Source organism: Aspergillus brasiliensis (genome assembly GCF_001889945.1).
Source record: "Aspergillus brasiliensis CBS 101740 unplaced genomic scaffold ASPBRscaffold_9, whole genome shotgun sequence".
Taxonomy (NCBI): domain Eukaryota; kingdom Fungi; phylum Ascomycota; class Eurotiomycetes; order Eurotiales; family Aspergillaceae; genus Aspergillus; species Aspergillus brasiliensis.
The window spans coordinates 650,720-667,257 of NW_027137450.1; the positions used below are offsets into that span (position 1 = coordinate 650,720).

The following is a 16,538-nucleotide window of genomic DNA, read 5'->3' on the forward strand; positions in this document are numbered from 1 at the left end:
CATCGCGAACATTAGTCACTGTACTGTTCACGGTACCGTCAAGTGGGCGCGGATGGCCCCATCATGGTGCGGAGTCATGCTAAAGCTTCCAAGGGTCTGAGCATCTCTGAGACTCTAGGTATCCAGACTGCTTGGTTTTCGTGGTAGATTGTGTAGTTTGCTATCGCCAAGACTACACCAGTCCATAGCTTACAATGTATCGGAGTCGCGCACGTCTAGTCTCAAGACGGTTGGTCGCCTAGTGATCTAGCACCTTTTCCCCGTCGGTCCTTGATAATGGCCGCTACATATTAGTTGTCACTTGTCATGCCGCTACTGCGCACATCCCCTCTGGAGCGTAAGCTAGATAAAGCAATGGTTCGTTAAGAACGAGCTAAGACAACAAGCGGTTAGTGCGGTGCTGCGTGTTGAAGCGAGTGGCCTGCTATTCTCCTGTCCACCTCTGGGAAGTTTCTTTTTGCGGCGATCGGCTCTGGTGTGTCACGTTATCTGCGCGACTGAATACGAGCAACATGTAAAACATGTGCGAGGTAACATCAGACATCTGGGGTGTTTAAACCCACCAGTCTCAAGAACCGCCGTGTCAGAATTGATTGTCCCGGGTTTGATTTGATGAGGGCCTGTTCTCGAGGGGAAACAGGCATGCCTAATTTGTGGATGTCCCCAAGCAAGTACCACTGAATAAATTCAAATCCTTCGCGCATATCGAGGAGTAATATGGAGTACGGAGTAGAGACGAAGGCAATCGTAAGATAACAATGGTAGCCTGATAGGCAGTGTCCACCACCCAGAATCTAGTCACTTAGTGCGAACATATACTTTGTAAAACGTCATGGTCATGTCAATCTCCGCCGAGGCCCCGCAAGACATAAAAGGACGTGATGATCGTCAGTCTCTGCACGATGCTCGGCCACTCGACGAGCAGGATTTTAGACACGGGGTATGCTAAGCAAGTTTGATGTGAGGCTTAGCAAGCACGGTACACACAATGTACGGAGTAGCAACTTCCTGGTTAGCAGGACCATTTCGGCCCACCTAACGGAGTGCGTGGTGTATATCTCCGTAGTCCGGACTAGCTTCAGATTCGGACATTGAGAGCGGGCAAGACATCAACAGCTGAACAGACCCATGGCGAGGCAAGCGACCAGGTACACGTTTTGGGGAGGGGGTCCTGAAGGCGTCAGCAAGCTGCATCCATCGACGCCGTATTAAGAATAAAGCAAATAAAAGCAATCAATCCGAGGAAGGTCTAACAGACAAATAATATGCGGAAGCCGGGATGGCAAGAAAGGCGCGGAGTGGAGCCTCGATGCAAACAGCGGCTGCCCACTGACTCAGCGGATGCGCGCAAAAGGCAAACCGATGCCTGCATTTCCGGGCCTTCCTCGGCCGCCCATACGAGGATTTTCAGCGCTGCAGGACATCCCAAGGTCTAACTTATCAATAACTCAATCGGCGGTTGCAAAACTATGCACGCTGTACCTACATAGTACATGCAGACACGAGGAGCCAAAAAGAAGGCGACCGGAGAATAAAAAAGCAAAGAGGAACGGGAGCGATGGAGAGCTCCCAAACCCCCGTGAGGAACGGCGGGTTATCTGCCCACTAATTTCGTGTCAGCAAGGGCCATTAAATTCGAACTAACTAGCCAGTAGATTCCTTCAACTAGTGGCATTAGTCCGACATGGTCAGCTCTCACATTAGGCTGCATTGATAGGTACGGTGGTCTGTCAGTGTGTTCTGTTGCCCACTATCAAGAGGTGGAGATAGGCCAGTCATTGAAGGCAGACCTCCGATCTTCAGCGCGCACAGGGTCATCCTTTTGCTATGGACTCCCTTTGGCTAAAGGGATGTAGTTATCTGGGACATTCTTTTGAAGCATAGTACTGCCTCATGCGAAGTGTACATGAACGCTTCAAGTAGATACGCATAGTAAACGGAACGAGCACAAAGAATAGTCACATGATACATAGCATAGATGACTAAGCATACACAAAAATGCACGCGATGGAGGGGAATTTCTACATCAAAATATACCACTGAGGGGCATCTGTTTAGTGTCTGAAGTCGCATGTACTACAGGCAATTCGCACATCAAGGCTATACAAAATATTTTACAGTAACATAGACCAAGGTCTCTGCCATTTCCCCCACAATGAGTTTACTGACTAATCGGAGACCAATGGCAGAATTCTTCAATGATGAATATCGTTCTTTCGTAAAGAGACATAGTCCAACTAGAGTGCAGATAAAGCTTGTCATCTGCATCTGTGGCAAGGAGCTGTATTCCTCAGTCAAGCAGTTACACTGGTCATAGCCATTTATAACCCCCGACCACAAGACGATGACTGGAAACAAAAGAAAGAATCCGCGAGACTTGACCCGTCTCTCTGGCAAACCACTTGCTGAAACCCTCGAGCCATCTTCAGTCCTGGCAAGCAGCACAGAAGAATGGGTCACCTCGCAAGACCTCGCTGAATATGACCTCCCATTCAAGCCGGAAGTCATCCAAGATATGACCCTCTTTCTCCTGGCAAACCCCAACATGAGTTCAAGCCATCTATATCGGGCAGACATCCTCTTCGACAGCTGGGGTTCACTGCGAACACCACAGCAGAAAGAGCAGTCATTCGCTCAGAATGGGAACAGCAATCTGGAGGCCACCGAGGTTCAAGTGGAACCTATCACCGCAAGGGAGATAACGGGTTTCACTCTGACCAGAACGGTAGTGAGGAGACTCATTCCCAGAAACCCGAACCTTGACAGAGTCATGGACCAAACATGTCACTTCTATGAACGCATCCATGAGACTACAGATTCAAGCGAGGAATCTATCAATCGATACCTCGCTGTCTACATTCCCCACATTACCTCCAAAGAAGACATGCCCTTCTATCACCCTCTTCTCCGTTCCCTAGCCTTCCTCTACGACTACAACACCAACACAAACACCAGCAACACATCAGAACCCCCCTCATCCCCCGGCCCCGGCACCATGTCCATCCACTTCCTCCTCTTCCCCAATGAACCAATTCAAAACCGGCTAGAACGCACCCTACAAGCCCTTCTGAGCATCCAAATCCGCCTCGCCCGTGGCACCCGTCTAACCGGCAAACCAGAAGGGGGCAGCGGCGGCAGCCAAAACCCAGCCAAAGACAACGTGATCCCCCAGCACCTAGTGCAAAACACCTACACGCGCCTGAAAGCAAAATATGCCGCCGAGCTCTGCCAGAAATGGGTCGAGAGCACCGAACCCTCCAAGCACGTCTTCGAGGACCTCTCAATCACCGCATTTCTCATCGAACTCTGGAGAAGCATGTACGGCGCTGTCCCAGCCGATGAGCAAACCTCCACCTCCTCTTCAACTACCTTCCCCGGCTTCGTCGACGTAGCCTGCGGCAACGGCGTCCTCGTCTACGTTTTACTCATGGAAGGCTACGAAGGATGGGGCTTCGACGCCCGCCGACGCAAAACATGGAGTATATTCCCGGAGTCCGTACAATCGCGACTCACAGAGGAAATCTACATCCCCAAACCGTTCTCCGAAACGAGCCCCTCCCTCCTCCAAGAACTCACTATAAAATCCCACACGGGGTCCTTCCCAAAAGACACATTCATTATCTCCAATCATGCAGACGAACTCACAGTCTGGACACCCCTCATGGCTACGCTTCTTTGTCCCGAATCGCCATCCCCTTTTATTGCTATCCCGTGTTGCTCGCATTCACTATCTGGAGCGAGGTTCCGGTATCCGCCTCCTAAGGCTGGGAAGAAGAAGAAGGAGAAGGAATCTGATGTAGCAGACGAGATAGGAGAAGAGTGTAATCCATCATCAGGAGACCTCAAATCCCTCAGAAAGGAGAAACAGGATGCTCAGACCACGGAAGCAGGGTTCCTTAAGTCCATGTATGGTTCATTGACGGCGAAGACGATGAGTGTGGCGGAGGAGATCGGGTACGAGGTTGAGAGGACCCTGTTGCGGATTCCAAGTACGAGGAATATGGCTGTTATTGGGGGAAGGAGGCGAACGACGCAGGTGTGGAAGGAGAGGGGAAGTGGATCTGCTACTGGTGGTGATGGAGAAGAAGCCCTGGAGCGAGTTATGGATGCTGTGCGGCGGGAATGTTCGCGTGAGGGGGGAGTTGAGTCTGCTGCGAAGATCTGGATTGAGAGGGCGAAGGGGTTGAATAAGGGGTCTGGGATGGGGAAACAGGGCGGGCATTGAGAGTACGATCTTCTTGTGCAGAGGATAGAAAGGAAATGTAAAGATGAGATACCCCCTGCAAAAGTTACTTTGGAAAGGCACATTATAGAGATTTGTGTATATGTACATGGAAGAGAGAAGACATGATGGTGCTGATTGTTGTTATTGTACATACATATGTAACATCGTCGGTGTCCGATTCGACATCTATCGTCTATAGACACATTACAGAGCAGATCTAGCTCCCATAAAAGAAGAAAAGAAACCCATGAGTGAGCTGAGTGTGGTATGTATACCAAGCTAGATACTGCCACTCCCCATAACGCGGAGGACAGTACTAGCTGAAAATTAGTCCCAAAAAGAAGACAATATCAGAATCCAATCCACAAGCCAAACTCCTGCCATGCGGTTCTATAAGCTCTAGTGGATGAATCTCGGGCTCGACTCCCCGGGCAGTCCTGCCTGAGCCATAACACTACAACAGCAGGTGTGACGATCAGGGCAGGAATGTAGGGAGTAGAACCGAGTGGTCAACTGTTGACAGTAGCGATACTCTGTGAGCCGCCACTGGATTCCGGTGCACAGCAATATGATTTAGGAACTTTCTGTCTGTTTGCTAGCGTCTCCAGGTGACGTCGGAGGCACGTTAGCAGCGTTCAGAGTTCCAGATCGGGCTGCAGCTGCAGCTGCATTGTCCTTGATACGCTTGATCCTTTCCATACGCCCTTCACCAGGTAGACTACCCCAGACAGGCTCAACGGTATCCGCGCGCCAATTTGGCCGATGGCTGGCGAGCGCGCCACCTCTTGTAGGCAGAGAAACCATTGATGCGCCGCCGACGCCGGATTCGCCCCACATGCGGACACGCTGAAGCTTGCGCAGTTTGGCGAGCCCATAAGCACAGACAACGATCGTAATGGCAAAGCATGTGACGGACACGGCGCCAAAGCCCAAGTCCGATTCTTCGATAAAATTCTTCAAGTTCATTCCGTAGAGTGCGGAGAACAGGGTTCCGGTTGCGAGTCCGAGCGTTCCGATGCTGAATTTGAGGTCAAGAAGCATGAGAGAGTTGCGATTGGCGTCCAGGATTGCTTTCACGCTGTGGCAGGTTAGTATCTTTTGCGAAACAATCATCTGTGATCCTGTGGGTTGCTTACACTTCCTCGGTGTTGCGAATTCCGGTCACCAAGTTGCCGCTAGCCTGAACAATCTCATCGCAGACTTTGTGGTATGACTCCAGTAGCATCTCGACTTCCTGATGCTCGTGTTCTTCTCGTCGGACACCCTTCGCGTTCTCGGTAAGATACATTGCGGCCAGATCGTCGTCCGCCTCTAGTAGGTCGTCGATCGCATCACGCACGAGGCGAGCCTTTTGTTCAAACGTGCCCAGTTTCTTGGAGTAGATAAGCAGATGTCGGAGCTTATCGCGGTCGATATCCTCTTCCAGGGCCCTGAGCACGCTCACAACTGGATCCCTGACAAGGTTGAATTCCTCCTCCAGGCCACTTGTGACGCTGATCAAAACCGCTTCCAGGGCCCGGAACTCATAAGGCAACGCACCCGCACTCTGCCCTTGCTTCTGTTGTAGCTTTCCTTCGAGATCATACACGAAAAGCGACTGCATGTATGAGTCCGTGGATCCGTACGCATCGAACACGAGAACGCGATCAGCCTTGATCAAGACTCGAAGGTGTAGGAGGTTGATGAGAATGGCGCGCGGTCGTACTAGGATATGGGGCAGAGTAGACGAGTCGATTTTCCGCAGGTCCCGAGGCAGGAGACCATACTATGCTTGAAATCAGCCTTGTGCCGCCTCCTAAAATGAAACAGTCCGTAGAGCCGCCAATACTGACCTTGGCAATCAACTCACTCTTCTTGAATTCACCATTCACGAGAGTCACATTCCCGGTGCTGTCGAATTCAGTGCAACGCAGGCGCGGCTCATTAGAGGCCTTTGCCACTAATCCGCGACCGATGTTAAAGCTTCCCTCTGTTCCGTCATTGATCAATGCAGGTGGCTGGCGGAGATATGATTTGTGTTCAGCAGCTTTATTTCGCTTGAAATCGAAGAGCCTGCGCCACAAACTCTTGCTCTTGGTGGACGAAGCGCGTGAAGGCTGCGCATTAGGAAGGGAAAACGGACTCGGTGAAGAGCGTTGAGCCAGCGACGCTCGACATCGTACAGTGCCGCGACTTCCAGACGAAAATCCCGGTAAGGGTAGCAGACACGATTCTAGGCTTGCACGGCATGGTGCAGGATTTATATGCGTCCACTGTGACGTCCTGCTTAGCGAGATGGCGTGGTGCTGATGACTAGACTGGAGATCATTATTGAGAGACCGTCCGCAAGTAGTTGGGTTGGCTGTGAAGAAAAAGGAATCGGACTGTGATCGCAGAAACCGGAGAAGAGATGCTGACGGAGCTGAAGGCTTCATAGACGACGGAGACAGCATCTCTGCCTTGTACTATGGCTTCACCGACCAAAATAGCAACCAGCACTCATCCGGACTCAAAACAAACCATATCATTCATTGCCCATCTTTTTTCCCGCATCCAAGTTGCGCCGCTCGGATCAACTATAATCCGACAGCCCTGGATAGTTCCGGGCTCGCCGGGATATTCCTCGCTTCTTCCCCATTACTGTTTGATCGCCGTATTCTAGCAGATAGTTGGTGAAAGATTATGCCTGGGTTCTAGTATCTTTAGCAAAGCATTATATTGTCAGGTACACTCTCTTTCCCACCTGAGAATCTGGGTCTAGGTGAAGCCGTATACATTCTTACGAAAATGATCGGCTAGGCTCATACCAAATATAGCAATACTCCCATGAGGAATCTAAAGTTATTCTCCTACCCCATGCCATAGAAGAATCTTTTTCCTGGTTGCAAATATTGAGGACTAATCGAAACCCTCTTCACTATCCATCTCATTTGAGTGATTTCACACAGGATATAGCTATTGAACACAAGCGTGCTCTTTGCTCGCCATGTTTCACAGTCAGTCTCACAGGTAGATGTACCTTGTCTCCAGTCAACAACGATATGTTTACCTCTAGTTCACTTGCTATAAGATACACGACAGCAATATAAAGCACATCCTGAGTCCCTGAGTCTACTCATAGTCTCCATCTCGAGCACTATCACATGGAGCTTACCTAATCGAGCTTGGTCTTTTCTAGAAGAGCCCCACTTTGGCAGCAGATCGGAACTGCCAACAGCCGGAACCATTGGTTACTTTCCTTTGAGCCGCAGGGATGCCCCACCAGGCATTGCATTAGCAAGGTACCAGACCAAGTGGTAGAAGTCTAGAGCCATGAGGATGAGTGCGTATTGAATGCTACAATTTTGATCGCCTCTGGTAGTCCCACTACTGATAGGGCGAGCTACGCTATAAATGTCTATGTCCCTGTGGAGACTCATCTTGAAATAATGATCTGCTAGCATCTAGGACCTAAGTTCCCAAATGCAACAAGCATTGTGTTTCCATTTTTGAGACTAAGGAATGGACCCGCTGCCAGACAGCTCCAATCTCCAGTGCATACTTTTGATCACCTGCAGGAAATGCTGACTAGAAGGGAAAACCAGACATTGACCTCCACGCACCGGATGGGAATATATGCTAAGAACAGGAAAGGATATAGAGGCTGCACGACGGAGGTATCACACAAAATCCAACAAGTCTAGGGCATAGCAACAACACGGATTTTAGGGAAAACGGAGAAAGTAGTACCTTCAAGCATGGCTCACCAATCGTCATCATCCTCCTTCTCGTCATCTGTATTCCACATTAGTACGTGTATCACTAGCCATCGAGGGTAATCTACTTACCGCTACCGCTGACTTTTTGCTTTCTCTTCGCCAGAGCGTCTTGCAAGGCACCTGCCAGGCCTCCTTGAGCAGCACCACCACTTGGAGTCGGCGCGGATGACTCGCTGGCTGAGCCAGGCACAAGTGCTCCACTTCGGTCACGCTTCTCTGATTCCTTGACCTTCCGCAAGCCACCGCCACCCTTTCCTCCGGACGCCCGGATAGCAGCCAGGAGGTCATTCCTACCACCTTCGGCTTTGGGTAAGGGAGCAGCTCCACCTGGTGGAGGCGGGGGAGGTGCACCAGCTCCAGGAGGCGGAGGAGGCGGCGGAGCACCAGCTCCTGGTGGTGGAGGAGGTGGTGGTGGAATTGAACCTCCTGGTGCTGGCGGAGGGGGTGGAGGAGGCGGAACCGAGCTGGTAGGTGGCGGCGGCGGCGGAGGCGGCGCAGGAGGTCCGGCGCTAGGCGAAGGATGCGATGGTGGGGGCGGAGGTGGGGGAGGGGCACTTGAACCTAGCGGAGGTCGAGGCGGAGGTGGAACACTCGACGTGGGCGGAGGAGGCGGAGGAGGCGGTACGTTCGATGTGGGCGGGGGAGGAATGGGCCGGGAAGCGGAAGGAACAGGTGGGGGCGGCGGCGGCGGCTGCGAAGCAGGGCTTCTGGGCGGCGGAGGTGGAGGCCCTGTTGCAGACACATTGGGCACTTTGGGGGGTAGCTGTGGAGGTGCTGCAGGGCTCATAGTGCGTGGAGGGGGAGGGGGAGGCCCTGAAGGCCCCGGCCGACTGGGAGGCGCCGGAGGGGCAGACACCTTGCGCTCGCCCTGAAACGGCGGGGGGACGCCAAAGCGGGACTGGTTCTCATCCATCGGAGTCTTTGGAGGCCGTGGAGGGGGTGGAGGACCGGGTGTAGCATTCGACGAGGCCCGTTGGCGAGTGGGTGGCAATGGTGTGTGAGCAAATTTACCAGCATCTGCAATCGGAGGCGGGGCACGAAACCGGTTCCTGGGGGGAGATGGTTCACGTTTCGAGGCGGGCTCGTCATCAGCCGCATCGATTCGAGTCCTCCGCGTTGGAGGAGGGGGCGGCGGAGCACCTCGCCGACTCCCTGTGCTATTGCCAGTGTTCTGTGGGCTAATGGCAGCCACCTTCGGAGCAGGCGGCGCAGATGGGGGAGGTGGAGGCGGCGCTTTCCCTTTCCTTTGATCGTCAGCAGAAGGCGGGCTAGGCGTTGCGCTTTGTTTCTGTTCGATATAGGACTTAATGAAGTCGAAGTTCTCCGCGATCAAGTCTTCTGTGATGCCCATTTGTCGGAGCTCGTCCAGTACGCCCTTGAATGCAGGGTCATTGGTATCAAACGGCAGTTCCTTGCGTGATGGGCTGGCCGAAGGTGGGGGCGGGGGAGCTACTTGGATCGATGGAGCAGGAGGCAGTTCGGCAGGTGTCACCGGCGGGGGTGCATGAGATCCTGACGATGAGCGATGGCCGAGTAAGCTGCCAAACAGCGACCGTCCAACCCCGGATTTGCCGTTCACCACCGGAGCAGGACCCTGGCCTCGGGTAGATGCAAAGGGTGTCTGCCGTGTCTCTTTGCTCGCATGTTTTTCCCGTTCCTGTACTTTCTTGATGAATGTCTTGGCTTCTTTCTCGTCCGCAAATGAGAGTCCGGCGGGACAGTCTTCTAGTTCGAAGGAGTGGAAGAACGTGCGGTCTTGGTTGTACGCGAAGTTGTCGTAGATCTCTTGGTCCCAAATTACCCCCCTATTGGCAGGCTAAGGCCCAGGAAAGACATCTTTTGTTAGCAAGTGTCACAGTACATGATTTACCAGGCTTTGCTCACCGATACGTCCACCAATTTCAGCCAGAAGGTGCGGCCGACCAAGTCATTTGCTAGGACTGCAGCTCCCTGCAGACCAGTGTACGTCCATCTCTGGGTGTCTGGGTGGGCCACGTAGAGGCGCGCAACGGCCACCGCTAGGATTTTGTTGTCAGGCTTTGGTACAGTTCTCCTGACTGTTTCCTTGTCGTTGTCGTTCAAAATTGAAGGCATGGCGATGGATCGACACACGAAGACACTGAGTGAATAGCTTGCGGGTTATGACCAGTGAGGTAGAAGTAATTAGATCGCCTGCTGGAGGCGCATTGCAGGGTGTCTGGTGTAACTGGGTGAGCCCGAATGACCAGAGGATGGTTGCTCCTCAGGCACGGATAAGAGCTGATACGGCGCGGCAACAACGGATGTGTCTGAGACAAAGGGGGGTTCGGAATTCCCAAGATTTGTGGGGTAGGCGGGTGACAGAAGGGCGGCCCTAAGGACGCGAAAGAAAGGACTGGATTCTAGTCAGGCTCTATGTAGAAGTGAAAGGCCCTAAGAGTATAGGATTGGTGGCCGAGCAAGTCTGACTTTGGAGAGGGGAGAAGGGAGAAGAGGTCAAGTAGCCGGAAAGAGGAAGCGTTGGCGGGAGAGAGCGACGGAGAGCCACTAAAGTCCACTAACGCCGCGGTGGGGATCCCGACGTCTCTGAAAGCAATAGGCGCTCACTCAGTACTGCACTCTTGACGGTCCTCCAAGTTATGACTGATTGCTCAAGTAGTAGTATTTATATGAAGCACTAGAACATGCGAAATGAATTGTCTCAAGCATTGTGGCTTTTGATGCTGGACGCCTCGCATTTTCCCAATTCTCCCATGGTCTCGTGCGGCATCATCCAAGGACCAACAAGGGTGTCTGCCTGCGACTCATAAATTAACCATGATGACAATCCAAAATTAGGCAGACATGCAAGATCCAAGATAATCGCTTTTGGCAGCCTCTAATTTGCTAGTTTTACTGAATTACAGCCAACCATGTGAATGAAGAAACGACTGCATTGCCTCAATGGCGCGCAAAATACTACTAGTACTCCGTACTATAGTGGTACTGCAGCCCAACCGACGTCATCGCATGTGCTGCAACACAAAAGAACTACTTAAGGATATAGAAGGCTTACCTTCTCCCATTACCATCCTTGCTCTTGCTATCACTAGTCTACCTCCTTTCTATAAGCTGCATAAATTTCCTGTCCCTTCTTCTTGTACACATCACCTTCGATTGTTGACCAAATTCCCCATCACTATGCCCGTCATCCCCTCAAGTTCCGACTTCCCACCCCAACAAAGCAACAACGACAACAACGCTCCAAACCAGGAGCAGAGGAACTCCGATCAGGGTACCCAGAAAGCCACGATGCTTGACCACTTGTCCAAGGGTCCTCAGATCCCTGACAGTAAGTCTGCGTTGTGCTCTCAACCCCGCAAACCCTCCACATGTGGCGGTTCAACTAATGTATATAGACATGCCACCTAAAGTTCCAAGGGAAGAAATCGAAGCACGTAAGAAGGAACTGAATAAGTAAGGGATAAAGTTTACAATGACAACGGAGACTTACGGTCGCTGTGACCTTTATAGGTCAAGGTTCATTTAATGATGTTATGCTTGTGTTCCGTTTTTCATTGTATACTAGTAGTGATTGCCTGAATATAAATGCTCTTGGAAATCTCCATAATTGTTACCGTACACATTCTCGGAGAGTCGCGACGTCAACACCGCATTGATTGATACACCTACTGTAGTTGAAACTAAAACATAGTTCTCTGCAGACAATCGCTCTCTTCGTAAAATGTCCTACGCAGTAACTGCTTGCTGCTGCTACTCCGATAAAGCGTCATTACATCATACCCCACGTGATCACGCGCTCGCTTTGGTCGCTCGCATCGCGAAGGAAGATGACTTCCTCGCGTCAAGAGGCTCCTCATGCCACCTGAACGCCCCAATGTACCGGTGAAGCTGTCCTTGCCCTTGGTGAGTACCTTAAAGTCCTACATAGTGTGCTCCACCCAAGACACTTTTTTGGGGATTGCTGACAGGATCAATTCCAGCAATACCAGCAGGACATCTTCACCGAACTGCGCTCGGAGGATGAGTTGGTAATCCTCGCTCGGGGCCTTGGCCTCTTACGCCTGGTGACGAACTTGCTACATTTCTATGATGCTGCAGGTAATAATTTGGTGCTTGTGGTTGGCGCAGATGATCGGGAAAATGAATGGATCGGAGAAGGTGCGTTGCTGCGACTCGGACAGTTTACTGGTGGGTTATGTTGAAGCATCCTGAAGCTGATATCTGTCAGCATTGGCTGAGCACTATGCTATCAGCAAAACTCCTCTTGCCAGGGGGCTCAAGGTGATCAATACTGACAGGGCCACGGTTCCAATGCGGTATGTCCTCACATGCGTGATCCATGACTATCTATGCTAATGTCAGTTCAGCGAGAAGATTTACTCCGAAGGTGGTATCCTGAGTGTAACATCCAGGATACTAATAGTTGACTTTCTCTCGAGTTAGCGACACTCCCTACTGCTGTTTTGTAATAGTCTAACCCCTAACCCACTGTCTAGAGCTGCTCGACCCTGAGAAGGTCACGGGTATGGTCGTGCTTCATGCTGATAAGTAAGCAATTAGTTCTGTGCTCCTCTAGTTGGCATACTAAGAACATGCAGGGTTGTGGCAACTTCTATTGAAGCCTTCATTATCCGGGCATACCGAGAACACAACAAACGTGGATTTCTAAAGGCCTTCTCCGACGCCCCGGAGCCATTCACGACCGGATTTGCCCCTCTAGCGAGTTCCATGCGCAACCTTTTCCTTCGCAAAACCTCCTTGTGGCCACGCTTCCATGTCACAGTTGCGGAGGCTCTTGAAGGCCACCGGAAAGCGGAGGTGATTGAACTTGAAGTTCCGATGAGTGATAAGATGCGCGAGATACAGAACGCCGTCCTTGAGTGTGTGGAGGTTTGTATAGGAGAGCTAAAGAAAGCCAACACAGGGCTTGACATGGCAGACTGGACCCTCGACAGTGCTTTACATAGGTCCTTCGATGTTGCAATTAGACGCCAACTTGATCCTATATGGCACCGTGTGAGCTTCCGGACCAGACAGATTGTCAGTGACTTATCAGACCTTCGGGCAATTCTACAGTGCGATCACCTCCATTCTTGCTGTGATCCATGAATTGACCTGATTGCTAGTGCTTTGCTCACATATGACGCCGTCTCATTCCTGAAATATCTCGATACAATTGTCACAGCACATACTCCGCCTCCTGGGTCCACGAAACATAGCTATTCACCATGGCTTTTCCTCGACGCAGCCGATGTGCTTTTCCAGACCGCAAGATCAAGAGTATATCAGGGCCGGATTAGCAAAGATGCAGTCCGCTCATCGTCCACATCATTCCCCACCACTCTCCAACCTGTTCTGGAAGAACAGCCAAAATGGGAAGTTGTAGCGGAGGTCCTGCAAGAAATTGAAACGGACGCATACCTCAATCCAGTCAATGTGGACGAGTCCAACAGTACGGTCTTAATCATGTGCAGTGACCAACGGACCTGTCGTCAGCTTCGCGAGTATATGGGCACGATGCATACCAACTTGAGTAGTAAGAAGCAGGAGACTAGGGATACTTTAGATCCAGGTGACGCCATCCAGGAGAAGAAGGGCTCTGCCGAAGTGATGATGCGCCGGAGGCTGCGGGATTATCTGGACTGGAAGTTATCCTTGTCTAATGTTAGCAGAAACTTTACGTCAAACCCGCCGAGTGAGGGCTCCCAATCGCCTGCGGCGAACTCACCTGGTACTCTGAATCAAGGGAGAGCCCCATTGAACAAGCGGCGCCGAGTCCGGGGAGGAGGCACTCCATCCGTTCCAGCACGCGCGCCAAATAGCAGTGTACAAGTAGATATCGAACCTCCGGCCCAGGTCTCGGCACTCTTAGATGAGATTCAGCCTACTGAGATCGAAGAGACCCAAAAAGAAGAGATTATCATCGATGATTTGGAAGATATGGACGATTACTACGAATTGTATGATATGGAGGACTTGGTCATGATACACCCTTACGACGGTGATATGGATGAGCATATTCTGGAGGAAGTTCGGCCTCGATACATCATTATGTACGAGCCAGACCCTGCATTCATTCGACGAGTAGAGGTCTACCGCAGCTCTCATGTTGGGAGGGATGTGCGGGTTTATTTTGTCTACTACGGGGGATCTGTCGAAGAACAGCGCTACTTGAGCGCAGTACGGCGAGAGAAAGACTCGTTCACAAAGCTCATCAAAGAGAAAAGCGTAAGAATCCCCCTCCTGCCATTTCGTACGTTTACTAATCCGAGACAACAGAATATGGCCGTCACCATCACACATGATAAGAGTCAAGTAGACCCCCAAGAACAGTTCCTTCGCACCGTGAACACCCGCATCGCAGGAGGCGGCCGATTAGCCGCAACAGCATCACCACCACGAGTTGTGATAGATGTGCGCGAGTTCAGAAGTGCTCTTCCATCCCTGCTACATGGCAACAACATGATCGTCGTCCCATGTCAACTCACAGTCGGCGACTACATCCTCACGCCCGACATCTGTGTAGAACGCAAATCAGTCCGCGACCTGATAGCCTCCTTACGAAACGGCCGTCTCTACAACCAAGCAGAAACCATGCTCCAACACTACAAGAACCCCCTTCTTCTGATTGAATTTGATCAAAACAAATCCTTCACCTTCGACGCCTTCGCCTCCGCCACCACCCCCGGCACAACCTTTCTCACCGATTTCGGTTTCTCCTCCTCTGGAACAAGCACCCTGTCCGCAAACAGCTCCCTCGTCAACCCATCTAGTCCCAAATCCGCTCAACACTTACTTGTCCTTCTCACCCTCACCTTCCCTCGGCTCAAGATCATCTGGTCCTCTTCCCCCTACCAGACAGCAGAGATCTTCGCCGAGCTGAAGAAGAACAACCCGGAGCCGGATCCGATTCGGGCCGTGCAGACCGGTCTAGATATGGATATCGCGGCGTCGTCGCACCCTGGCGATATTATGGCTGCGGCTGGGATCGAGCATCGGGTCTTTAATCTCTTGCCTCAGGATATGCTCCGGGCTGTTCCGGGTGTGAATCCTAATGTCCTCGAACGGTTGATTGTGGAGACGGAGAATATTCACGAGATTGCGAATATGAGTGTTGAGCAGTTGGATCCGTTGGTTGGGATAGAAGCAGCTCGGAAGATAGTTGGGTTTTTCCGTAAAAGCGTGTTTGAGAGTTGAGGTGCTGGTTGTATATATGGTCAATGATGTTGTTGAATGCTACGGGAAGCTAGCAATGTGAGGCTACTAAATCCTACAAAGAATAGTGTGTTGGTAAAATATTCGTATTCGTGACCCTTTCATAAATCTATCATCCAGTTTTGTCAAAAACGAAGAAGCGAAATGAAGAGAAACAGCGAATAAAAACAGGGAGCAACATAAGAATCGCCCACACGCCAGACTGTGCAGCCTTCTCGTACGCAGTAAGCCATCCTTCTGTAGCTAACCCGAGGACACCCTCATGATGGAACACGAATGTCCAGAAATCGATAAACTCCCAACATGAAGAACATCCCCTGGCGTAATCCCTGTTACTGATCCATACCCCGGACTACACGGAGCCGCACCGGGCGCAGCAAAGGCAGAACGCGCCTATGCGGAGCCGGGAGGTGCTGCCGCCCTGATTCCTTTACTCGAGATACCTTCGCGGGAAAAGCTCGACTAGCACACACACAGCATGCGCAATCCGACCGATTCCTTCCCTTTCAAAGCGAGTAACAGCTTTTGAGGAAGAATACTCGGCGAGGTTCTTCCCATGAAGGCTTTTTGAATAGAACAAGAGTTTTGACGAGTCGAGGAAAAACAGAACCGAACCCAGTCGCTCCGGCAGGGGTATGAGATCGTGCCCCTGAAAGGGACATTTAGAGCTCGTCGACATCGATCTCCTTCTCGTCTTCGCTCTCGCGGTCCTCGTCGAACTCGACGTTGTCCTCGAAGCCCTCGTGGCCGTAGGTGTCGGTCTCGTTGATCTTGGCGTGCTCGGGCAACTCGCCGTAGGCCTTGAGACTTCTGGCCTCATCGGCGGTGTACTTCATGATGACGTCGCCCTTTTCGTCTTGGTAGTCACGCAGCGAGAGAAGGATGATGTCGCCCTGGTTGATCCAGACCTTCTTGCGGAGCTTGCCACGGATGTGAGCCAGACGCTTCTCGCCATCGAAGCAAAGTGCCTCCAGACGGCCGTTACCAAGCATCTTCACGACCTGCGCATACTCCTGGCCTTCTTCCTTGAAGACAAGCTCACGCTTCTCGTTGTCGTTCTCGTTCTTTCCACGACGACGGTTCTTACCGCCCTGTTTGGTTGCAGATGCGTTAGCAAAAACTATCTTATACATGTGTATGAACTTGTGGCATTTTTCCGCTTCGTTTTGCGAAGCACTCTTGAGTTCGAGACCGCCTCTATGTCTTCCCTGTCCCACATGCCTCTCCTGGCCGAAATGGGCCGTTGGAGTGGGATACGGTGGCAAGAGGGGGTGCTCCAAAGTCAAGCGTAAAACAAAGCGAAAATCTGTAAGGCGGGGTACCCGGGCGGGATGCAGCACGAACTCACCTTTCCCTTGTTCTTGGGCATGTTGGGATCT

At 51.6% G+C, this 16,538-nt stretch overlaps 6 protein-coding genes across 6 annotated transcripts; 3 read left to right on the plus strand and 3 right to left on the minus strand.

The window, feature by feature from the left end:
* Positions 1-2,344: 2,344 nt before the first annotated feature.
* trm44 (tRNA (uracil) methyltransferase) lies at positions 2,345-4,225 on the plus strand (the record flags this gene model as incomplete). The annotated part of the gene is made up of 1 exon (XM_067618204.1): positions 2,345-4,225. One exon carries the CDS (start codon positions 2,345-2,347, stop codon positions 4,223-4,225), a length of 1,881 nt encoding a protein of 626 aa, XP_067477227.1.
* Positions 4,226-4,798: 573 nt separating this feature from the next.
* On the minus strand, positions 4,799-6,657 carry ASPBRDRAFT_129551 (CorA family magnesium transporter; the record flags this gene model as incomplete). The annotated part of the gene is made up of 3 exons (XM_067618150.1): positions 4,799-5,303; positions 5,362-5,990; positions 6,058-6,657. 3 exons carry the CDS (start codon positions 6,655-6,657, stop codon positions 4,799-4,801), a joined length of 1,734 nt encoding a protein of 577 aa, XP_067477228.1.
* A 1,139-nt stretch (positions 6,658-7,796) lies between these two features.
* ASPBRDRAFT_648023 (WASP family protein) lies at positions 7,797-10,470 on the minus strand. Its single transcript, XM_067628494.1, has 3 exons — positions 9,847-10,470; positions 8,032-9,778; positions 7,797-7,978 (listed from the first exon to the last, which is right to left on the minus strand). The coding sequence occupies exons 1-3, from the start codon at positions 10,054-10,056 to the stop codon at positions 7,947-7,949; spliced, it is 1,989 nt and encodes a 662-aa protein (XP_067477229.1). The 5' UTR covers positions 10,057-10,470; the 3' UTR covers positions 7,797-7,946.
* Positions 10,471-10,861: 391 nt separating this feature from the next.
* ASPBRDRAFT_45324 (uncharacterized protein) lies at positions 10,862-11,550 on the plus strand. The gene is made up of 2 exons (XM_067625368.1): positions 10,862-11,272; positions 11,340-11,550. The coding sequence occupies exons 1-2, from the start codon at positions 10,885-10,887 to the stop codon at positions 11,399-11,401; spliced, it is 450 nt and encodes a 149-aa protein (XP_067477230.1). The 5' UTR covers positions 10,862-10,884; the 3' UTR covers positions 11,402-11,550.
* Positions 11,551-11,796: 246 nt separating this feature from the next.
* ASPBRDRAFT_45325 (ssDNA endodeoxyribonuclease RAD1) lies at positions 11,797-15,256 on the plus strand (the record flags this gene model as incomplete). Its single annotated transcript, XM_067625369.1, has 8 exons — positions 11,797-11,847; positions 11,925-12,102; positions 12,173-12,260; positions 12,312-12,382; positions 12,441-12,492; positions 12,543-13,019; positions 13,071-14,172; positions 14,224-15,256. 8 exons carry the CDS (start codon positions 11,800-11,802, stop codon positions 15,139-15,141), a joined length of 2,934 nt encoding a protein of 977 aa, XP_067477231.1. The 3' UTR covers positions 15,142-15,256.
* Positions 15,257-15,821: 565 nt separating this feature from the next.
* On the minus strand, positions 15,822-16,292 carry ASPBRDRAFT_129713 (translation initiation complex factor eIF1A; the record flags this gene model as incomplete). Its single annotated transcript, XM_067618162.1, has 1 exon — positions 15,822-16,292. The coding sequence occupies one exon, from the start codon at positions 16,290-16,292 to the stop codon at positions 15,822-15,824; it is 471 nt and encodes a 156-aa protein (XP_067477232.1).
* Positions 16,293-16,538: the final 246 nt, after the last annotated feature.

What these genes read in the sequence shown, in the direction of transcription:
- ASPBRDRAFT_648023 (XM_067628494.1), bottom strand. Translation starts at nt 10,056, where the DNA reads ATGCCTTCAATTTTGAACGACAACGACAAGGAAACAGTCAGGAGAACT. An exon ending in TGAAATTGGTGGACGTATCG is followed by an intron (nt 9,779 to 9,846) that starts GTGAGCAAAGCC and finishes CCTGGGCCTTAG; the next exon opens with CCTGCCAATAGGGGGGTAAT. An exon ending in GCAAAAAGTCAGCGGTAGCG is followed by an intron (nt 7,979 to 8,031) that starts GTAAGTAGATTA and finishes TGTGGAATACAG; the next exon opens with ATGACGAGAAGGAGGATGAT.
- ASPBRDRAFT_45324 (XM_067625368.1), top strand. Translation starts at nt 10,885, where the DNA reads ATGGCGCGCAAAATACTACTAGTACTCCGTACTATAGTGGTACTGCAG. An exon ending in GGGTCCTCAGATCCCTGACA is followed by an intron (nt 11,273 to 11,339) that starts GTAAGTCTGCGT and finishes TAATGTATATAG; the next exon opens with ACATGCCACCTAAAGTTCCA.